General features: G+C 44.1%; 1 protein-coding gene across 1 annotated transcript in view; it reads left to right on the top strand.

Annotated features, from left to right (window-relative positions):
- The window catches only part of LOC122942210 (alpha-2-macroglobulin-like protein 1), a 273,571-nt gene that overhangs the window by 25,866 nt on the left and 225,129 nt on the right, over positions 1-22,576 (top strand). The window contains exons 3-8 of the mRNA XM_044299709.1: positions 2,611-2,770; positions 3,543-3,595; positions 3,871-3,891; positions 4,052-4,205; positions 4,293-4,377; positions 9,022-9,145. Of these exons, the coding sequence (XP_044155644.1) occupies positions 2,611-2,770; positions 3,543-3,595; positions 3,871-3,891; positions 4,052-4,205; positions 4,293-4,377; positions 9,022-9,145 (597 nt within the window). The remainder of the gene's footprint in view (positions 1-2,610; positions 2,771-3,542; positions 3,596-3,870; positions 3,892-4,051; positions 4,206-4,292; positions 4,378-9,021; positions 9,146-22,576) is intronic.

Below are 22,576 nucleotides of genomic sequence, written 5' to 3'. Positions count from 1 at the left end.
GTACAGATTTTTAAAAAATATGAATATTCAAAAACAAGAATATATAGCAATATAGCGAATATTTAAAAAAAAAAAGGAATATAAAGCAACTTAGCTAATATAGTGCTTGCTATAATCTTCTTTGTCTTATAGTTGTAATTTTTTCATTATCTGAAGTTCATAGCACTATATTAGCTAAATTGTTCTACATTAGTTTTTTTTCGAATATTCGCTATATATTCTTGTTTTAGAATAATACGAATATTCAAAAAAACAAATATATAGCACTATATCGAATATATTCATTTTTTCCATCTGAAGTCATGATTTCTCCTTGCTTAAGTAACTTAAGCAGGGAGAAATCATGACTTCAGATGGAAAAAACAAGAATATATAGTGAATATTCGAAAAACAAGCAAATGTAGAAAAATTTAGCTAATATAGTGCTATAATGTTTTATTTTTAATAGTTGTCATTTTTTTTCCAATCTGAACTTCAGATAAGAAAAAAATTACAGCTATTAGACAAAGAAGATTATAGCACTATATTAGCTCTATATTTGTTTTAGTTTTTTTGAATATTCGCTATATTGCTATATGTTCTTGTATTTGAATATTACGAATATTCTAAAAATGAATATATTCTTTTTCTAGAATATTCGTCTTTAAAAAAAGATCTGTACAGTTGTTCGACTTTGGCAAGCGTCCTAGTCACCATGGGAACGCCTGGGGGTTAGAATATACCATCGGATCTGAGTTTTCACAATCTCTTTGATTATCATTATGGAAATTCGCATTACGAAAATTCGCAATCAACACTACACCTAACGAATATTTGAATTCGCAAATATTCAACGAATATTCTACGAAATATTCCCGAAATATCGCAAATTCGAATATGACCCATGCCGCTCATCACTACTTATGAAACCCCGAAATCACAATTTTGAGGTACCCTTTACTCAGGGGGTATGGACAAGAAAATTGCTGTGTGAGGAGGGGATGAGGTATTGTCCTGTTCTGTGCCAGCATTTCTCAATCGATGCCCACAGTGAGGCTGTGTACAGTTCAGAGCTGTCTCCTCCCCTGGATGTATGGGAGACATCAGGGAATATGCAGTGTTCCAAAGAGCAAGTCTGCTCTGTATACAATCTTACTTGGCATCGGTAGAGCTCGGCTGTCACAGTGCAGGACAATACTTCATCTCCCCTCAAAAAGTCATGTGCATTTACTGCTTTCCATACTTGACAACTTTTTGAGCCACTTATGCAGGAGGGGAGAGGTGAGCGGGGAGCTGCTGGAAATTTTTCAGTTTATGGCCACGTTCCCTCCACACATCCCATTTTATGGGATGTCTATCGCCCTAGTGATGCAACCCTTCAGCCATGCCCTCTTTCCCTTTAGGACCCAGCCCTTTTATTGTTACTATCCTGTTCCCCTGAGTGTGTTTTTGGGCACCAGGAATGCATCTAATGATCTAAGCCCTGATGCCTCAAGCAAATAGGGCAGCTCTCCGAGAGATGTTGGGAGGGTTTCCCGACACCTGGGAGAACCTCTTTTTTCCAGAGTTTCCTGGAAAGTTGGCAAGTATGTAATACAAAAAGCATGTCTACAGCTTCATGATGGTATGTTAAACTTTAGCATCTAGATGGTGGGGGTGAGAATGGTGGGGAGAGTGTCATGACTGTAGAGGTAGGGCCATAGAAGTGTGGTTTGAAACCCAGGGAAGAAAGCCATATCCTTTGCTCATGGTGTCTCGACACAGGAGCAGGTAGAGCAGTTTCTTTTGTGTCGAGTACTAGAAGAACTAGAGGACTCCTGGTCTGCAAACAACAGGGATGGAATTGTTCTCACTCAACAATTAGTCAGCGTTTACACAATGTGTTCAAGACACAATATGTCTATAGTTGTCCTGTGCTACATACTCCTCAATCATCTTTAAGACAATGTTCAACTCCACTAAAATATATGTATGGAGAATCCAAATGAGGTTTATTTCAGAATGAATCATTGTAATTATGTCACAATAGAGAGAAGGGAGGAGATCATTACTTCAGAGCCTGGCTGCAGGGAGATTGCAAGGACAAAACTAAGCAGCATACACATTCTTCAAAACTATGAAGACATGGGACATGACAGAAATGACAGAAGAATAGACCATTTTTAATCAGGGTCCTTTACAAATTTGCATAATAACTTCAGAGCTCTAATTTTTTTAACTTTTATTTCAATGGACAATGCCTATAGGAGAGCCAATCCTGGCTATGTAAACTCATTCCAGTGTTTTAACCTTTAATGTTCAGTCACAGTTACATTTAAATGCACTTATTAATATCTGATGTTTATCAAATTTGCAATAGTGTCTCTACAATCTTATTCATGTAGGGGCACTACCATACCAAACCCTCAACCTCCTTTATGATGCACATAGATCCTAGTGTATATGGAAAAGGCTTGTCTTCTCGAGACAATCAATCCCTTTACAGTAAAAACGGCAAAAGAATATATTTTACAAAGATGCTAGATAACCTTGGTTAGCAGTTTTTATGCATTCATTTAAGGTACAATTAATTTGTCTATGAGTTATCTTTATCCTGCAACATAAATAACAATATCTATTTTCTTTTGGTAGGTTCCCAATCCTGAAGAAAATGAGGCAGTCGGTACGATAACTCTCTCTCTTAAAAGTTCAGGGGAATCCCATACCAACAGTAGTAAAGTTCTAGTAAAGAAGCAGCTATCCAAAATTATAGTCCAGACAGACAAAGCCGTGTACAAACCAGGACAAGTTGGTAAGAACAAAATAAAGAAAGATCTTGAATAAGTTGTGACGTTCACTAATAAAATCATTGGCATGATCACAAAAGGTAGTGCAGCAGTGCACGAGTCAGAACCGCCAGCTGGCTCAATAACAAATTCCAAGGATAAAGTGTGCATAATGACTGCGCTAACTATTAATGTTTAGAATCCAACTAGCATGCCCGACTGCTGCTCCCTACACTACTGTGTGTTAGTAATCACAGGTATAGGTACAGTTTTTTGTAGTAGACACAGGATATTTCCCACATAAACAAGCTAATTAGACACCTACCAGCATTGGTGGCAATGGAGAGGAAAAATAAGTCCTATGTATGCAGCATCCTCTCGTATAGACAAAAATTCACAGCCCAAGCAATGTCAATTGCAATTCTGAAGAGTGCTTGAATTTTCCCCCAGTCAACAGCTGCTTTCTCCTCTTTAAAACTCCTGCTCTATACAGAGCACAATGTGATGCCACATTAAATTTGCAACTCCATGCCAGGCAACCACCGTTAACATATATAGGTGTAGACCACATTGCACTGATCCCAAATATATTATTAAGGTGCGCCATTTCATAAATTTGGGGCATGCACACAAACCAAAGCAGTCCTAAAGCTAACACAAAAACAAATGCAAATGATAAATGTCCCCCATATTTTATTTATATTGTAGCGTCCATACTTGCCTATATTCATTGTAGAAAAAATTCTAATGTTTTAAAGAATTTTCCAGTGACTTTGTTTTATTCTTCTTTTGGAACAGTAAAATTCAGGATTCTGTCCCTTAATGAAGATTTCAAACCAGAAACTATTTTGGTAAGTTTAAAGCAAAACTAATAGCAGTTAAGAAAAATAAAATGTCTCAGATTTTATGTGGTAATTTATATAAATATGGCATGACAAAAATCATGCCATGTTTCATTGCATTGTACTGCTGTACCCTAGAACCATAAGTTATATTTGTGGTAGATTATTAAATCCAATCAAAGTTTTAATTTCAACATCATTTCTTATTTCAAAATGGGCAGAGTATGATATTACCTTTAAGAACCTGAGAATAATCTACAAAATGTGTGTGTTTTTTTTCTTAGATCCCGGTGGTTGAAGTACAGGTAAGAAAAGAAATAAAATAAAATAAAGTAATAATAATAATAACATACAGAGACATCCATATCACCCCTTTTGAATGTGTGCTTTAGTTTGTGAATTTTTACTTTGCTTTTTAGAAGATTATAATACAAGCTTTTGCTCAACTGAGGTTATTTCTTTTAGAACCCAGACAAAAATAGGATTAATCAATGGTTGAATGTGAAACTCAATCAGGGAATTGCTGAGCTCTCCTTAGATCTGACATCTGAGCCCACACTGGGAGAATACACCATTAAACTGAAAGATACATCTCATACCTTCAGTGTAGAGGAATATGGTGAGGAAATGTCTATATGCTCAATACTAATATCTAACATGTGTCTGTTTATTCATCTCTAATCTGTATCTATTATGTCCTTTTCAGTACTTCCAAAATTTGAGGTCAATATCAAGTTACCTAAATATGTTCTGTATAACAGCGATACATTTACAGTTAAAGTTTTTGGCAAGTGAGTAAAAAATTTTTTTACTATTTTGGCTTTATTTGATCCAAGAACACTTTTTATGGTGCAGTAGCTCCATGTGATGGCAGCATGCTTAGTAGGATTTACTGAAGAGGTGGATTTCCTGGTTTGGATGTTGGGGAGTTTGACATGCCAGGGTATTGAGTTCCAGAATATGGGGGAATGCACGTGAGAAAGGAGGTCAGATATGTAAGGAGATTGTGGACTGCCTTCTATGTCATTGTTAGTATTTTGAACTGAATTTGCCGGGCAATGGGGAGTCAGTAAAGAGACTGTCAAAGGGGAAAGGCAGAAGAGAATCGAGGGCAGCAGAGTGGAGTTTAGATGTGTGAGTGTTAGATGAGATGCCACAGAGGAGGATGTTGCAGTAGTCCAGGCGGGTGATAACAACGGTGTGCACTAGCATTTTAGTTGACTCAGGGTTGAAGAAGGAGAGTAAATAAGAAATTTTCTTGAGTTGAAAGAGCCAGGTGGTGGTGGTAAGGGTTAGGATGTGTGGCTTGAAAGACAGAGCAGAATCAAATGTTATCCCCAGAGAGTAGACCTGTGAGATTGGAGAAAGGATGGTGCTGTAACGTAAACTGTAATGGATAGGTCTGGTAGAGGGGCTGAGTTCTATGGGGGGAAGATGAATTCAGTATTCTCTATAAAGAATATTCACACACACATATAGCACATACACAAATATACACACATTTATACAGTATACACATGCACTTACAGCACTTGCACAAATATATAGAACATATACATACACACGCTGTACTTACCGCACTGACATCAGGTTCTGAGATTCTAGAAGGTGCCATGAACATCATCTAAACTATTTACATAGGTTGTAGCCCAAAACAGTTTCTGCTTCCAATTAAAATCAAGTACTCCATATTATCTTAAAATCAATCAAAACCTCAAAATAATTACAGCCCCTAAAATAAATACAGACTCCCAAAAAAACTACAGACCACAGGCCAAGCCCCTTACATGTGTACAGACCACAGAGCAAATCTTCTGAATAAATAAAGACCCAGAATAAAGAATCCCTGAATAAATACACAATCAGAAAAATGCATACCTCAAAGCAGACCTCTGAATACAGACCCTGGAACACAAACAGGATTTAGAATAAATACAAACTTTACAATGTAGTTCCTTCAGAAGGCGCCTGGCTGCCATGCCAAGTGTTTAGCACCCCTCAATTTCAATTATGCAGTGCGGATGAGAGGACAGAAGAAGCTCCCTTCCTCTGTCCAATCTCTCAGACGACATGGCTAACACAGACATGACATCTCAGGGGTTAAACTACTGGGATTGGAGCTAACTTATTTCCGATCCAGGCACAGTGAGAACTTGGTGCCAGCTGTATAATGCAGCCGGCATCCAGGAGCATGGCTCCTCGGCCCATGATATTGCCTTGACATACTATTATAGCACAGAGCATTAAGTAGCAACACTCTGTGATGTCACAGAATGTGAAGGGGTTAATCAGCTTGATGAGCTGATATATACGAGGGTAAGTAAAAAATGATCCACATTTTTTCTAATCAACTTTCAGTTTTTTAGCATGATTTCTTAAGTCACTACTTCACAGGTGTTGTCAGTTAATTTGCACCTATGGTGCGAGAAACAATGGCTGCACGACTTTTGACGTGCACAAAAGAAGAGCATCATGTCTCCTGATAAATTCTCAATTAGCCTCTGTAGTAGAAGAACAGCTGGAAATTTTTTATAAAGACCAATTGATCAAATGATTTTTAGCATAACATGAGTAGTAGAATGCAATAATACCAAAAAATGCCCCCAGAGGTGTCCATAGCCTTTAAGGCAGACAGCTCATGCTTGTTCTGCAGTCCAACCAATAAAGACCCCCCCCCCCCCCCAAGTCTTACTGTTATAACCAATTGGAGCATTATAAAAGTAGGGATATGAACCACAAAAGAAATTGCTGAATAAAAAAAAATTCTAATATATTATTCAATCATCTTCAAAACGTAAAGTAGTTTTTCACAGTCACACAGTTTTTATGCTAATTCCCATTTTTCATAAACACTAGTGATGAGTGAGCATGCTCGGCCAAACTGCTGTTCAGCTCGAACATCGCTATGCTCAGCAGATCCAAGTGCTCTGCCGAATAATTTAGGTGCTCAAATACAAATTAATACAATGGAAGTCAATGAGAGAACCCAAGGCACCCCCTGCTCAGAATAGTAGAGAGTGTCTGGTTCATAAAAAAAAGGTTAGAAATTAATGAAAACCCCATAAAAATGGTTCGGAAACAGCATTAAGAAAATAGCTGGATGTATCTTACACTCCAATTATATACAACATACAATAGACAACCACACAAAGGATATATACCAAAAGCCAGGTATGTGCCCAATCTATCCATGAAACAGATAACAACAAGCTCTCATCTGATTGAGAACCAGTAAATCTCAAAGTTATTTTGCATCTGTTGGATGGCTTGGGTGGACCTGCACACCTAGATCAATATCATTAGGGCGACAAAAAGTTTTCCAATTGTCTTAACATAATATTCAATAACCTTTCTATACAGTTTTATCATGTAAAAACGAATTTGCATAAACATGGGCTTATGGGAAAGACATGCAAATGAGCAGAATCTGCCTTGTTTTTCAGCTGTCATGACTATGAAAACCAATAGAGGGCGCTATTGAGTTATGAACAGCGCCCTCTATTGGTTTCACAATTTTTATAACAAGTTTAATAGTCTTGTCAGAAGACTAAGACTATGAAACCAATAGAGGGCGATGTTAATAACTCAATAGCACCATCTATTGGTTTCATAGTCTTCTGACAAGAATATTAGACTGAGTCTTATGACAAGCTTATTATTGTAGCCTTTTGCATGGAAAATTCTCGATAAAATTTGCGATTAGAATATTCGCGATCTACACTAAGTTGATATTTGACACTGAAAGCTGGGTAATAACTCAGTGATAAAATCTGACTCTGGGAAAGCTGGGTAATAACTCATGATCTACACTGAGTTATTACCCAGCTTTTCCAGTGTCAGATATTATCACTGACTTACTACATAATTATTACATAATATTCGCTATATTGCTATATATTAGTTTTATAGAATATTACGAATATTCTAAAAACTAATATAGAGCAATATAGTGAATATGATCTCAGCAAAAAGTCTTGTCATAAACTATACAACTAATAGAGGGCGCTGTAATCATGACTCATGAACAGCACCCTCTATTAGTTGTATATTGTTATGACAAGACTATTCACTGAGATCATATTCGCTATATTGCTCTATATTCGTTTTTTAGAATATTCGTAATATTCTAAAAAAACTAATATAGAGCAATATAGCGAATATGATCTCAGCTAATATTTTTGTCATAACACTATACAACTAATAGAGGGCACTGTAATCATGATTCATGAATCATGACTCATGAACAATGCCCTCTATTAGTTGAATATTGTTATGACAAGACTATTCGCTGAGATCATATTCGCTATATTGCTCTACATTAATTTTTTAAAATATTCGCAATATTCTAAAAAACTAATATATAGCAATATAGTGAATATTATGTAATAATTATGTAGTAAGTCTGTGATAATATCTGACACTGGAAAAGCCAGGTAATAACTCAGTTTAGATTGCAAGTTATTACCCAGCTTTCCCAGTGTCAGATTTTATCACTGAGTTATTACCCAGTTTTCCCAGTGCCAGATATCATCTTAGTGTAGATAGCGAATATTCTAATCGCAAATTTTTATCGTGAATTTTCCATGCAAAAGGCTTGTCATAAGACTTAGTCTAAAATTCTTGTCAGAAAACTATGGCGCTATTTAGTAGAATATTAGACTTGTCATAAGACTGTGAAACCAATAGAGGGCGCTGTTCAAAACTCAATAACTCCATCTATTGGTTTTCATAGTCTTCTGACTGCTGAAAAACAAGGCAGATTCTGCTCATTTGCATGTCTTTCCCATAAGCCCCTGCTTACGCAAATGAGTTTTTACATAAGAAAACTGTATAGAAAGGTTATTGAATATTATGTTAGGACAATCGGATTTTTTTTTGTCGCCCTAATGATATTAATCTAGGTGTGCAGGTCCACCCAAGCCATCCAATAGATGCAAAATAATTTTGAGGTTTACTGGTTCTCAGTCAGATGAGAGTTGGTTTGGAATATCACACAGTGCACAAGGCTGCCATTGTAAGGTGTGCTGTCTGTTATCTGTCTCCTAGATGTATAGATAGATGGCTTGCACATACCTGCCTTTCAGCATATAGCCTTTGTGTGGTTGTCTATTGTAGGTCATACATAATAGGAGTCTTAAGATATATCCAGCTATTCTCTTAATGCTGTTTCCAAATTGTTTTGATGGTTTTTTAATCAATTTCTAACCTTTTTTTTATGAACCAGACACCCTCTTCTCTTCCAAGCATGGGGTGCCTGGTTGTCTCCCAGTGACTTCCATTATACTTGGATGCTCGGCTGAGCACACAAATACTTTGGTTCTCACTGATCACTAATAAATACACAATCATTTATATACCTTTTACACCTTAACTTTTTTTTTTCTAATTATTTGTCTTATTAAAATTTATTCTCATTATTTCCTTTTAATCTTTAGGTACACATATGGAAAGCCAGTACAAGGGGATTTTACAGCTTCTATTTGCCGTGAATCTTTTTCATATTATTATATGAGGAGGGGTTCAAATGAACCCGCAATATGTGCTAATTTCACTGGAAAGGTGAGGTCCTATTTTTCATACTAAAGTATCACCTAACTGAATAAATAACTTATCAAACTGATTAGAATTTAACTTAACCCCTTAGTGACCACCCATACGTGTTTTTACAGCGGTCACTAAGGGGCCTTAGGCTGGGCCGCCGCGTTTTTACGGCGGCCCGGTCTAAGCGCTGCACGGATCCCCCGTGCAGCGGGGAGCACGTACCCGGCTCTCACATGAGAGCCGGGACCCTGCTCTAACAGCCCGGATCGGCAGGAGTGCCGATCCGGGCTGTTTAACCACCTCCCGACCGCCTAAGGCGCCGATGCGTCCGGGAGGTGGTTGAATTGTTCCTCCTGGACGCATCGGCGCGTCATCTCGCGATACCCGAGATTTCCTGTGAACGCGCGCACGCAGGCGCGCGCGCTCACAGGAACAGAAGGTAAGCGAGTGGATCTCCAGCCTGCCAGCGGCGATCGTTCGCTGGCAGGCTGGAGATGTGATTTTTTTAACCCCTAAAGGTATATTAGACGCTGTTTTGATAACAGCGTCTAATATACCTACTACCTGGTCCTCTGGTGGTCCCTTTTGTTAGGATCGACCACCAGAGGACACAGGTAGGTCAGTAAAGTCGCACCAAACACTACACTACACCCCCCCGTCACTTATTAACCCCTTAAAAAACCCCAGATCACCCCATATAAACTCCCTGATCACCCCCCCTGTCATTGATCACCCCCCTGTCATTGGTCACCCCCCTGTCAGGCTCCGTTCAGACGTCCGTATGATTTTTACGGATCCACAGATACATGGATCGGATCCGCAAAACACATGCGGACGGCTGAATGGAGCCTGACAGGGGGGTGATCAATGACAGGCGGGTGATCACCCATATAGATTCTCTGATCACCCCCTGTCATTGATCACCCCCCTGTCATTGATCACCCCCCTGCAAGGCTCCATTCAGACGTCCGTATGATTTTTACGGATCCATGGATACATGGATCGGATCCGCAAAACACATGCGGACGTCTGAATGGAGCCTTACAGGGGGGTGATCAATGACAGGCGGGTGATCACCCATATAGATTCCCTGATCACCCCCTGTCATTGATCACCCCCCTGCAAGGCTCCATTCAGACTTCCGTATGATTTTTACGGATCCATGGATACATGGATCGGATCCGCAAAACACATGCGGACGTCTGAATGGAGCCTTACAGGGGGGTGATCAATGACAGGCGGGTGATCACACATATAGATTCCCTGATCACCCCCTGTCATTGATCACCCCCCTGTCATTGATCACCCCCCTGCAAGGCTCCATTCAGACGTCCGTATGATTTTTACGGATCCATGGATACATGGATCGGATCCGCAAAACACATGCGGACGTCTGAATGGAGCCTTACAGGGGGGTGATCAATGACAGGCGGGTGATCACCCATATAGATTCCCTGATCACCCCCTGTCATTGATCACCCCCCTGTCATTGATCACCCCCCTGCAAGGCTCCATTCAGACGTCCGTATGATTTTTACGGATCCATGGATACATGGATCGGATCCGCAAAACACATGCGGACGTCTGAATGGAGCCTTACAGGGGGGTGATCAATGACAGGCGGGTGATCACCCATATAGATTCCCTGATCACCCCCTGTCATTGATCACCCCCCTGTCATTGATCACCCCCCTGCAAGGCTCCATTCAGACGTCCGTATGATTTTTACGGATCCATGGATACATGGATCGGATCCGCAAAACACATGCGGACGTCTGAATGGAGCCTTACAGGGGGGTGATCATCCCATATACACTCCCTGATCACCCCCTGTCATTGATCACCCCACTGTAAGGCTCCATTCAGACGTCCGCATGTGTTTTGCGGATCCGATCCATGTATCCATGGATCCGTAAAAATCATACGGACGTCTGAATGGAGCCTTACCAGGGGGGTGATCAATGACAGGGGGTGATCACCCATATACACTCCCTGATCACCCCCTGTCATTGATCACCCCCCTGTAAGGCTCCATTCAGACGTCCGCATGTGTTTTGCGGATCCGATCCATGTATCCATGGATCCGTAAAAATCATACGGACGTCTGAATGGAGCCTTACCAGGGGGGTGATCAATGACAGGGGGTGATCACCCATATACACTCCCTGATCACCCCCTGTCATTGATCACCCCCCTGTAAGGCTCCATTCAGACGTCCGCATGTGTTTTGCGGATCCGATCCATGTATCCATGGATCCGTAAAAATCATACGGACGTCTGAATGGAGCCTTACCAGGGGGGTGATCAATGACAGGGGGTGATCACCCATATACACTCCCTGATCACCCCCTGTCATTGATCACCCCCCTGTAAGGCTCCATTCAGACGTCCGCATGTGTTTTGCGGATCCGATCCATGTATCCATGGATCCGTAAAAATCATACGGACGTCTGAATGGAGCCTTACCAGGGGGGTGATCAATGACAGGGGGTGATCACCCATATACACTCCCTGATCACCCCCTGTATTTGATCACCCCCCTGTAAGGCTCCATTCAGACGTCCGCATGTGTTTTGCGGATCCGATCCATGTATCCATGGATCCGTAAAAATCATACGGACGTCTGAATGGAGCCTTACCAGGGGGGTGATCAATGACAGGGGGTGATCACCCATATACACTCCCTGATCACCCCCTGTAATTGATCACCCCCCTGTAAGGCTCCATTCAGACATCTGCATGTGTTTTGCGGATCCGATCCATGTATCCATGGATCCGTAAAAATCATACGGACGTCTGAATGGAGCCTTACCAGGGGGGTGATCAATGACACGGGGTGATCACCCATATACACTCCCTGATCACCCCCTGTCATTGATCACCCCCCTGTAAGGCTCCATTCAGACGTCCGCATGTGTTTTGCGGATCCGATCCATGTATCCATGGATCCGTAAAAATCATACGGACGTCTGAATGGAGCCTTACCAGGGGGGTGATCAGAGATGGAGGTGATCAGGGAGTCTATATGGGTGATCACCCCCCTGTCATTGATCACCCCCCTGTCATTGATCACCCCCTGTCATTGATCACCCCCTGTCATTGATCACCCCTCCTGTAAGGCTCCATTCAGACATTTTTTTGGCTCAAGTTAGCGGAAATATATATTTTTTTTGTTTGTTTTTTCTTACAAAGTCTCATATTCCACTAACTTGTGTCAAAAAATAAAATCTCACATGAACTCACCATACCCCTCACGGAATCCAAATGCGTAAACATTTTTAGACATTTATATTCCAGACTTCTTCTCACGCTTTAGGGCCCCTAAAAAGCCAGGGCAGTATAAATACCCCACATGTGACCCCATTTCGGAAAGAAGACACCCCAAGGTATTCGCTGAGGGGCATATTGAGTCCATGAAAGATTGAAATTTTTGTCCTAAGTTAGCGGAAAGTTAGACTTTGTGAGAAAAAAACTAAAAAAAATCAATTTCCGCTAACTTATGCAAAAAAATAAAAATTCTATGAACTCGCCAGGCCCCTCATTGAATACCTTGGGGTGTCTTCTTTCCAAAGTGGGGTCACATGTGGGGTATTTATACTGCCCTGGCTTTTTAGGGGCCCTAAAGCGTGAGAAGAAGTCTGGGATCCAAATGTCTAAAAATGCCCTCCTAAAAGGAATTTGGGCACCTTTGCGCATCTAGGCTGCAAAAAAGTGTCACACATCTGGTATCGCCGTACTCAGGAGAAGTTGGGGAATGTGTTTTGGGGTGTCATTTTATATATACCCATGCTGGGTGAGAGAAATATCTTGGTCAAATGCCAACTTTGTATAAAAAAAATGGGAAAAGTTGTCTTTTGCCAAGATATTTATCTCACCCAGCATGGGTATATGTAAAATGACACCCCAAAACACTTTCCCCAACTTCTCCTGAGTACGGCGATACCAGATGTGTGACACTTTTTTGATTCCAAGGTGGGCAAAGGGGCACATATTCCAAAGTGCACCTTTCGGATTTCGCAGGCCATTTTTTACACATTTTGATTGCAAAGTACTTCTCACACATATGGGCCCCTAAATTGCCAGGGTAGTATAACTACGCCACAAGTGACCCCATTTTGGAAAGAAGACACCCCAAGGTATTCCGTGAGGGGCATGGCGAGTTCCTAGAATTTTTTATTTTTTGTCGCAAGTTAGTGGAATATGAGACTTTGTAAGGAAAAAAGAGAAAAAAAAAATCATAATTTTCCGCTAACTTGTGACAAAAATAAATAAATTCTAGGAACTCGCCATGCCCCTCACGGAATACCTTGGGGTGTCTTCTTTCCAAAATGGGGCCACTTGTGCCGTAGTTATACTGCCCTGGCAATTTAGGGGCCCAAATGTGTGAGAAGAACTTTGCAATCAAAATGTGTAAAAAATGGCCTGCGAAATCCGAAAGGTGCACTTTGGAATATGTGCCCCTTTGCCCACCTTGGCAGCAAAAAAGTGTGACACATCTGGTATCGCCGTACTCAGGAGAAGTTGGGAAATGTGTTTTGGGGTGTCATTTTACATATACCCATGCTGGGTGAGAAAAATATCTTGGTCAAATGCCAACTTTGTATAAAAAAATGGGAAAAGTTGTCTTTTGCCAAGATATTTCTCTCACCCAGCATCTGTATATGTAAAATGACACCCCAAAACACATTACCCAACTTCTCCTGAGTACGGCGATACCAGATGTGTGACACTTTTTTGATGCCAAGGTGGGCACAGGGGCACATATTCCAAAGTGCACCTTTCGGATTTCACCGGTCATTTTTTACAGATTTTGATTGCAAAGTTCTTCTCACACATATGGGCCCCTAAATTGCCAGGGCAGTATAACTACGCCACAAGTGACCCCATTTTGGAAAGAAAACACCCCAAGGTATTCTGTGAGGGGCATGGTGAGTTCCTAGAATTTTTTATTTTTTGTCGCAAGTTAGTGGAATATGAGACTTTGTAAGAAAAAAAAAGAAAAAATAAATCATCATCATTTTCCGCTAACTTGTGACAAAAAATAAAAAGTTCTATGAACTCACTATGCCCATCAGAGAATACCTTAGGGTGTATACTTTCCGAAATGGGGTCATTTGTGGGGTTTTTCTATTGTTTGGGCATTTTAGAACCTCAGGAATCATGACAGGTGCTCAGAAAATCAGAGCTGTTTCAAAAAGCGGAAATTCACATTTTTGTACCATAGTTTGTAAACGCTATAACTTTTACCCAAACCATATTTTTTTTGCCCAAACATTTTTTTTTATCAAAGACATGTAGAACAATAAATTTAGCGAAAAATTCATATATGGATGTCGTTTTTTTTTGCAAAATTTTACAGCTGAAAGTGAAAAATGTCATTTTTTTGCAAAAAAATCATTACATTTTGATTAATAACAAAAAAAGTTAAAATGTCAGCAGCAATAAAATACCACCAAATGAAAGCTCCATTAGTGAGAAGAAAAGGAGGTAAAATTCATTTGGGTGGTAAGTTGCATGACCGAGCGATAAACGGTGAAAGGAGTGTAGTGCCGAAGTGTAAAAAGTGCTCTGGTCATGAAGGGGGTTTCAGCTAGCGGGGCTGAAGTGGTTAACCCCCGCTGCATGTAAAGTGGTGACAGAGGGAGCGGACTCCCTCTGTCTCCCATCAGCACCCCGAAAATGTGATCGCGGGGTGCTGATGTGTTGGGAATAGAGTTGAGCGAACACCTGGATGTTCGGGTTCGAGAAGTTCGGCCGAACATCCCGGAAATGTTCGGGTTCGGGATCCGAACCCGATCCGAACTTCGTCCCGAACCCGAACCCCATTGAAGTCAATGGGGACCCGAACTTTTCGGCACTAAAAAGGCTGTAAAACAGCCCAGGAAAGAGCTAGAGGGCTGCAAAAGGCAGCAACATGTAGGTAAATCCCCTGCAAACAAATGTGGATAGGGAAATGAATTAAAATAAAAATTAAATAAATAAAAATTAACCAAAATCAATTGGAGAGAGGTTCCATAGCAGAGAATCTGGCTTCCCGTCACCCACCACTGGAACAGTCCATTCTCAGATATTTAGGCCCCGGCACCCAGGCAGAGGAGAGAGGTCCCGTAACAGAGAATCTGTCTTCATGTCAGCAGAGAATTAGTCTGCATGTCATAGCAGAGAATGAGGCTTCACGTCAGCCACCACTGCAACAGTCCATTGGCATATATTTAGGCCCAGCACCCAGGCAGAGGAGGGAGGTCCCGTAACAGAGAATCTGTCTTCATGTCAGCAGAGAATTAGTCTGCATGTCATAGCAGAGAATGAGGCTTCACGTCAGCCACCACTGCAACAGTCCATTGGCATATATTTAGGCCCAGCACACACACAGGCAGAGGAGAGAGGTCCCGTAACAGAGAATCTGGCTTCATGTCAGCAGAGAATCAGTCTGCATGTCATAGCAGAGAATGAGGCTTCACGTCAGCCACCACTGCAACAGTCCATTGGCATATATTTAGGCCCAGCACACACACAGGCAGAGGAGAGAGGTCCCGTAACAGAGAATCTGGCTTCATGTCAGCAGAGAATCAGTCTGCATGTCATAGCAGAGAATGAGGCTTCACGTCAGCCACCACTGCAACAGTCCATTGGCATATATTTAGGCCCAGCACACACACAGGCAGAGGAGAGAGGTCCCGTAACAGACAATCTGGCTTCATGTCAGCAGAGAATCAGTCTGCATGTCATAGCAGAGAATGAGGCTTCACGTCACCCACCACTGCAACAGTCCATTGGCATATATTTAGGCCTAGCACACAGGCAGAGCAGAGAGGTCCCGTAACAGACAATCTGGCTTCATGACAGCAGAGAATCAGTCTGCATGTCATAGCAGAGAATGAGGCTTCACGTCACCCACCACTGCAACAGTCCATTGGCATATATTTAGGCCTAGCAAACAGGCAGAGCAGAGAGGTCCCGTAACAGACAATCTGGCTTCATGTCAGCAGAGAATCAGTCTGCATGTCATAGCAGAGAATGAGGCTTCACGTCAGCCACCACTGCAACAGTCGATTGGCATATATTTAGGCCTAGCACACAGGCAGAGCAGAGAGGTCCCGTAACAGACGATCTGGCTTCATGTCAGCAGAGAATCAGTCTGCATGTCATAGCAGAGAATGAGGCTTCACGTCACCCACCACTGCAACAGTCCATTGGCATATATTTAGGCCTAGCACACAGGCAGAGCAGAGAGGTCCCGTAACAGACAATCTGGCTTCATGACAGCAGAGAATCAGTCTGCATGTCATAGCAGAGAATGAGGCTTCACGTCACCCACCACTGCAACAGTCCATTGGCATATATTTAGGCCTAGCACACAGGCAGAGCAGAGAGGTCCCGTAACAGACAATCTGGCTTCATGTCAGCAGAGAATCAGTCTGCATGTCATAGCAGAGAATGAGGCTTCACGTCACCCACCACTGCAACAGTCCATTGGCATATATTTAGGCCTAGCACACAGGCAGAGCAGAGAGGTCCCGTAACAGACGATCTGGCTTCATGTCAGCAGAGAATCAGTCTGCATGTCATAGCAGAGAATGAGGCTTCACGTCACCCACCACTGCAACAGTCCATTGGCATATATTTAGGCCTAGCACACAGGCAGAGCAGAGAGGTCCCGTAACAGACGATCTGGCTTCATGTCAGCAGAGAATCAGTCTGCATGTCATAGCAGAGAATGAGGCTTCACGTCACCCACCACTGCAACAGTCCATTGGCATATATTTAGGCCTAGCACACAGGCAGAGCAGAGAGGTCCCGTAACAGACAATCTGGCTTCATGACAGCAGAGAATCAGTCTGCATGTCATAGCAGAGAATGAGGCTTCACGTCACCCACCACTGCAACAGTCCATTGGCATATATTTAGGCCTAGCACACAGGCAGAGCAGAGAGGTCCCGTAACAGACAATCTGGCTTCATGTCAGCAGAGAATCAGTCTGCATGTCATAGCAGAGAATGAGGCTTCACGTCACCCACCACTGCAACAGTCCATTGGCATATATTTAGGCCTAGCACACAGGCAGAGCAGAGAGGTCCCGTAACAGACGATCTGGCTTCATGTCAGCAGAGAATCAGTCTGCATGTCATAGCAGAGAATGAGGCTTCACGTCACCCACCACTGCAACAGTCCATTGGCATATATTTAGGCCTAGCACACAGGCAGAGCAGAGAGGTCCCGTAACAGACGATCTGGCTTCATGTCAGCAGAGAATCAGTCTGCATGTCATAGCAGAGAATGAGGCTTCACGTCACCCACCACTGCAACAGTCCATTGGCATATATTTAGGCCTAGCACACAGGCAGAGCAGAGAGGTCCCGTAACAGACAATCTGGCTTCATGACAGCAGAGAATCAGTCTGCATGTCATAGCAGAGAATGAGGCTTCACGTCACCCACCACTGCAACAGTCCATTGGCATATATTTAGGCCTAGCACACAGGCAGAGCAGAGAGGTCCCGTAACAGACAATCTGGCTTCATGTCAGCAGAGAATCAGTCTGCATGTCATAGCAGAGAATGAGGCTTCACGTCACCCACCACTGCAACAGTCCATTGGCATATATTTAGGCCTAGCACACAGGCAGAGCAGAGAGGTCCCGTAACAGACGATCTGGCTTCATGTCAGCAGAGAATCAGTCTGCATGTCATAGCAGAGAATGAGGCTTCACGTCACCCACCACTGCAACAGTCCATTGGCATATATTTAGGCCTAGCACACAGGCAGAGCAGAGAGGTCCCGTAACAGACGATCTGGCTTCATGTCAGCAGAGAATCAGTCTGCATGTCATAGCAGAGAATCAGGCTTCACGTCAGCCACCACTGCAACAGTCCATTGTCATAAATTTAGGCCCAGCACCCAGGCAGAGGAGAGAGGTCCCGTAACAGACAATCTGGCTTCATGTCAGCAGAGAATTAGTCTGCATGTCATAGCAGAGAATCAGGCTTCATGTCAGCCACCACTGCAACAGTCCATTGGCATATATTTAGGCCTAGCACACAGGCAGAGGAGAGGTTCATTCAACTTTGGGTAGCCTCGCAATATAATGGTAAAATGAAAATAAAAATAGGATTGAATGAGGAAGTGCCCTGGAGTCCAATAATATATGGTTATGGGGAGGTAGTTAATGTCTAATCTGGACAAGGGACGGACAGGTCCTGTGGGATCCATGCCTGGTTCATTTTTATGAACGTCAGCTTGTCCACATTGGCTGTAGACAGGCGGCTGCGTTTGTCTGTAATGACGCCCCCTGCCGTGCTGAATACACGTTCAGACAAAACGCTGGCTGCCGGGCAGGCCAGCACCTCCAAGGCATAAAAGGCTAGCTCTGGCCACGTGGACAATTTAGAGACCCAGAAGTTGAATGGGGCCGAACCATCAGTCAGTACGTGGAGGGGTGTGCACACGTACTGTTCCACCATGTTAGTGAAATGTTGCCTCCTGCTAACACGTTGCGTATCAGGTGGTGGTGCAGTTAGCTGTGGCGTGTTGACAAAAGTTTTCCACATCTCTGCCATGCTAACCCTGCCCTCAGAGGAGCTGGCCGTGACACAGCTGCCTTGGCGACCTCTTGCTCCTCCTCTGCCTTGGCCTTGGGCTTCCACTTGTTCCCCTGTGACATTTGGGAATGCTCTCAGTAGCGCGTCTACCAACGTGCGCTTGTACTCGCGCATCTTCCTATCACGCTCCAGTGCAGGAAGTAAGGTGGGCACATTGTCTTTGTAGCGTGGATCCAGCAGGGTGGCAACCCAGTAGTCCGCACAGGTTAAAATGTGGGCAACTCTGCTGTCGTTGCGCAGGCACTGCAGCATGTAGTCGCTCATGTGTGCCAGGCTGCCCAGGGGTAAGGACAAGCTGTCCTCTGTGGGAGGCGTATCGTCATCGTCCTGCCTTTCCCCCCAGCCACGCACCAGTGATGGACCCGAGCTGCGTTGGGTGCCACCCCGCTGTGACCATGCTTCATCCTCATCCTCCTCCACCTCCTCCTCATCCTCGTCCTCCTCGTCCTCCAGTAGTGGGCCCTGGCTGGCCACATTTGTACCTGGCCTCTGCTGTTGCCAAAAACCTCCCTCTGAGTCACTTCGAAGAGACTGGCCTGAAAGTGCTAAAAATGACCCCTCTTCCTCCTCCTCCTCCTCCTGGGCCACCTCCTCTTCCATCATCGCCCTAAGTGTTTTCTCAAGGAGACATAGAAGTGGTATTGTAACGCTGATAACGGTGTCATCGCCACTGGCCATGTTGGTGGAGTACTCGAAACAGCGCAACAGGGCACACAGGTCTCGCATGGAGGCCCAGTCATTGGTGGTGAAGTGGTGCTGTTCTGTAGTGCGACTGACCCGTGCGTGCTGCAGCTGAAACTCCACTATGGCCTGCTGCTGCTCGCACAGTCTGTCCAGCATGTGCAAGGTGGAGTTCCACCTGGTGGGCACGTCGCATATGAGGCGGTGAGCGGGAAGGCCGAAGTTACGCTGTAGCGCAGACAGGCGAGCAGCAGCAGGATGTGAACGCCGGAAGCGCGAACAGACGGCCCGCACTTTATGCAGCAGCTCTGACATGTCGGGGTAGTTGTGAATGAACTTCTGCACCACCAAATTCAGCACATGCGCCAAGCAAGGGATGTGCGTCAAATTGGCTAGTCCCAGAGCTGCAACGAGATTTCGCCCATTATCACACACCACCAGGCCGGGCTTGAGGCTCACCGGCAGCAACCACTCGTCGGTCTGTTGTTCAATACCCCGCCACAACTCCTGTGCGGTGTGGGGCCTGTCCCCCAAACATATGAGTTTCAGAATGGCCTGCTGACGTTTACCCCGGGCTGTGCTGAAGTTGGTGGTGAAGGTGTGTGGCTGACTGGATGAGCAGGTGGAAGAAGAGGAGGAGGAAGCCGAGAAGGAGGAGGTGGCAACAGGAGGCAAAGAATGTTGCCCTGCGATCCTTGGCGGCGGAAGGACGTGCGCCAAACAGCTCTCCGCCTGGGGCCCAGCTGCCACTACATTTACCCAGTGTGCAGTTAGGGAGATATAGCGTCCCTGGCCGTGCTTACTGGTCCACGTATCTGTGGTTAGGTGGACCTTGCTACAGATGGCGTTGCGCAGTGCACACTTGATTTTATCGGATACTTGGTTGTGCAGGGAAGGCACGGCTCTCTTGGAGAAGTAGTGCCGGCTGGGAACAACATACTGTGGGACAGCAAGCGACATGAGCTGTTTGAAGCTGTCTGTGTCCACCAGCCTAAATGACAGCATTTCATAGGCCAGTAGTTTAGAAATGCTGGCATTCAGGGCCAGGGATCGAGGGTGGCTAGGTGGGAATTTACGCTTTCTATCAAATGTTTGTGAGATGGAGAGCTGAACGCTGGCGTGTGACATGGTTGAGACGCTTGGTGACGGAGGTGGTGGTGGTGGTGTTGGTGGTACATCCCCTGTTTGCTGGGCGGCAGGTGCCAACGTTCCTCCAGAGGCGGAGGAAGAGGCCGAGGCGGCAGCAGCAGAATAGGCCGAGGCGGCAGCAGCAGAAGAGGTAGCAGGGGGAGCCTGAGTGACTTCCTTGTTTTAAGGTGTTTACTCCACTGCAGTTCATGCTTTGCATGCAGGTGCCTGGTCATGCAGGTTGTGCTCAGGTTCAGAACGTTAATGCCTCGCTTCAGGCTCTGATGGCACAGCGTGCAAACCACTCGGGTCTTGTCGTCAGCACATTGTTTGAAGAAGTGCCATGCCAGGGAACTCCTTGAAGCTGCCTTTGGGGTGCTCGGTCCCAGATGGCGGCGGTCAGTAGCAGGCGGAGTCTCTTGGCGGCGGGTGTTCTGCTTTTGCCCACTGCTCCCTCTTTTGCTACGCTGTTGGCTCGGTCTCACCACTGCCTCTTCCTCCGAACTGTGAAAGTCAGTGGCACGACCTTCATTCCATGTGGGGTCTAGGACCTCATCGTCCCCTGCATCGTCTTCCACCCAGTCTTGATCCCTGACCTCCTGTTCAGTCTGCACACTGCAGAAAGACGCAGCAGTTGGCACCTGTGTTTCGTCATCATCAGAGACATGCTGAGGTGGTATTCCCATGTCCTCATCATCAGGAAACATAAGTGGTTGTGCGTCAGTGCATTCTATGTCTTTCACCGCTGGGGAAGGGCTAGGTGGATGCCCTTGGGAAACCCTGCCAGCGGAGTCTTCAAACAGCATAAGAGACTGCTGCATAACTTGAGGCTGAGACAGTTTCCCTGGTATGCATGGGGGTGATGTGACAGACTGATGGGGTTGGTTTTCAGGCGCCATCTGTGCGCTTTCTGCAGAAGACTGGGTGGGAGATAATGTGAACGTGCTGGATCCACTGTCGGCCACCCAATTGACTAATGCCTGTACCTGCTCAGGCCTTACCATCCTTAGAACGGCATTGGGCCCCACCATATATCGCTGTAAATTCTGGCGGCTACTGGGACCTGAGGTAGTTGGTACACTAGGACGTGTGGATGTGGCAGAACGGCCACGTCCTCTCCCAGCACCAGAGGGTCCACTAACACCACCACGACCATGTCCACGTCCGCGTCCCTTACTAGATGTTTTTCTCATTGTTATGGTTCACCACAACAACAAATATATTATTTGGCCCAATGTATTGTATTCAAATTCAGCGGGATATAAATTTGAGGCCTAGTATTTAGGCGCTGGGTGACCGGTATGGATTTAGTGACAGAATTAGACTTGGAAATGCACAGAAGCGTGTGTGTGTGAAGTTATTCTGAATGACCCAATGTGCACCTTGAATATTATATACCCTTTTAGGGATAGATTTCAAATAGCTCTGATATAGCAGAAACCACTAAATTATGAAATTGCTAAATTGGGAATTGTATTTCAACCCAGAACAAAAAATGTGCTTTGACGGACACTAAATAACTTTCCCAGCCACAACAGGACAGCGTTAACGAGAGATTTAGCAGGATATAAATTTGAGGCCTAGTATTTAGGCGCTGGGTGACAGGTATGGGTTTAGTGACAGAATTAGACTTAGAAATACACAGTAGCGGGTGTGTGTGAAGTTATTCTGAATGACCCAATGTGCACCTTGAATATTATATACCCTTTTAGGGATAGATTTCAAATAGCTCTGATATAGCAGAAACCACTAAATTATGAAATTGCTAAATTGGGAATTGTATTTCAACCCAGAACAAAAAATGTGCTTTGACGGACACTAAATAACTTTCCCAGCCACAACAGGACAGCGTTAACGAGAGATTTAGCAGGATATAAATTTGAGGCCTAGTATTTAGGCGCTGGGTGACAGGTATGGGTTTAGTGACAGAATTAGACTTGGAAATACACAGTAGCGGGTGTGTGTGAAGTTATTCTGAATGACCCAATGTGCACCTTGAATATTATATACCCTTTTAGGGATAGATTTCAAATAGCTCTGAT

The sequence above is a fragment of the Bufo gargarizans genome, chromosome 6 (assembly GCF_014858855.1).
Source record: "Bufo gargarizans isolate SCDJY-AF-19 chromosome 6, ASM1485885v1, whole genome shotgun sequence".
NCBI lineage: Eukaryota > Metazoa > Chordata > Amphibia > Anura > Bufonidae > Bufo > Bufo gargarizans.
The sequence above is the reverse complement of the archived record's forward strand: the minus strand, read 5'-3'. Positions and strand labels throughout refer to the sequence as shown.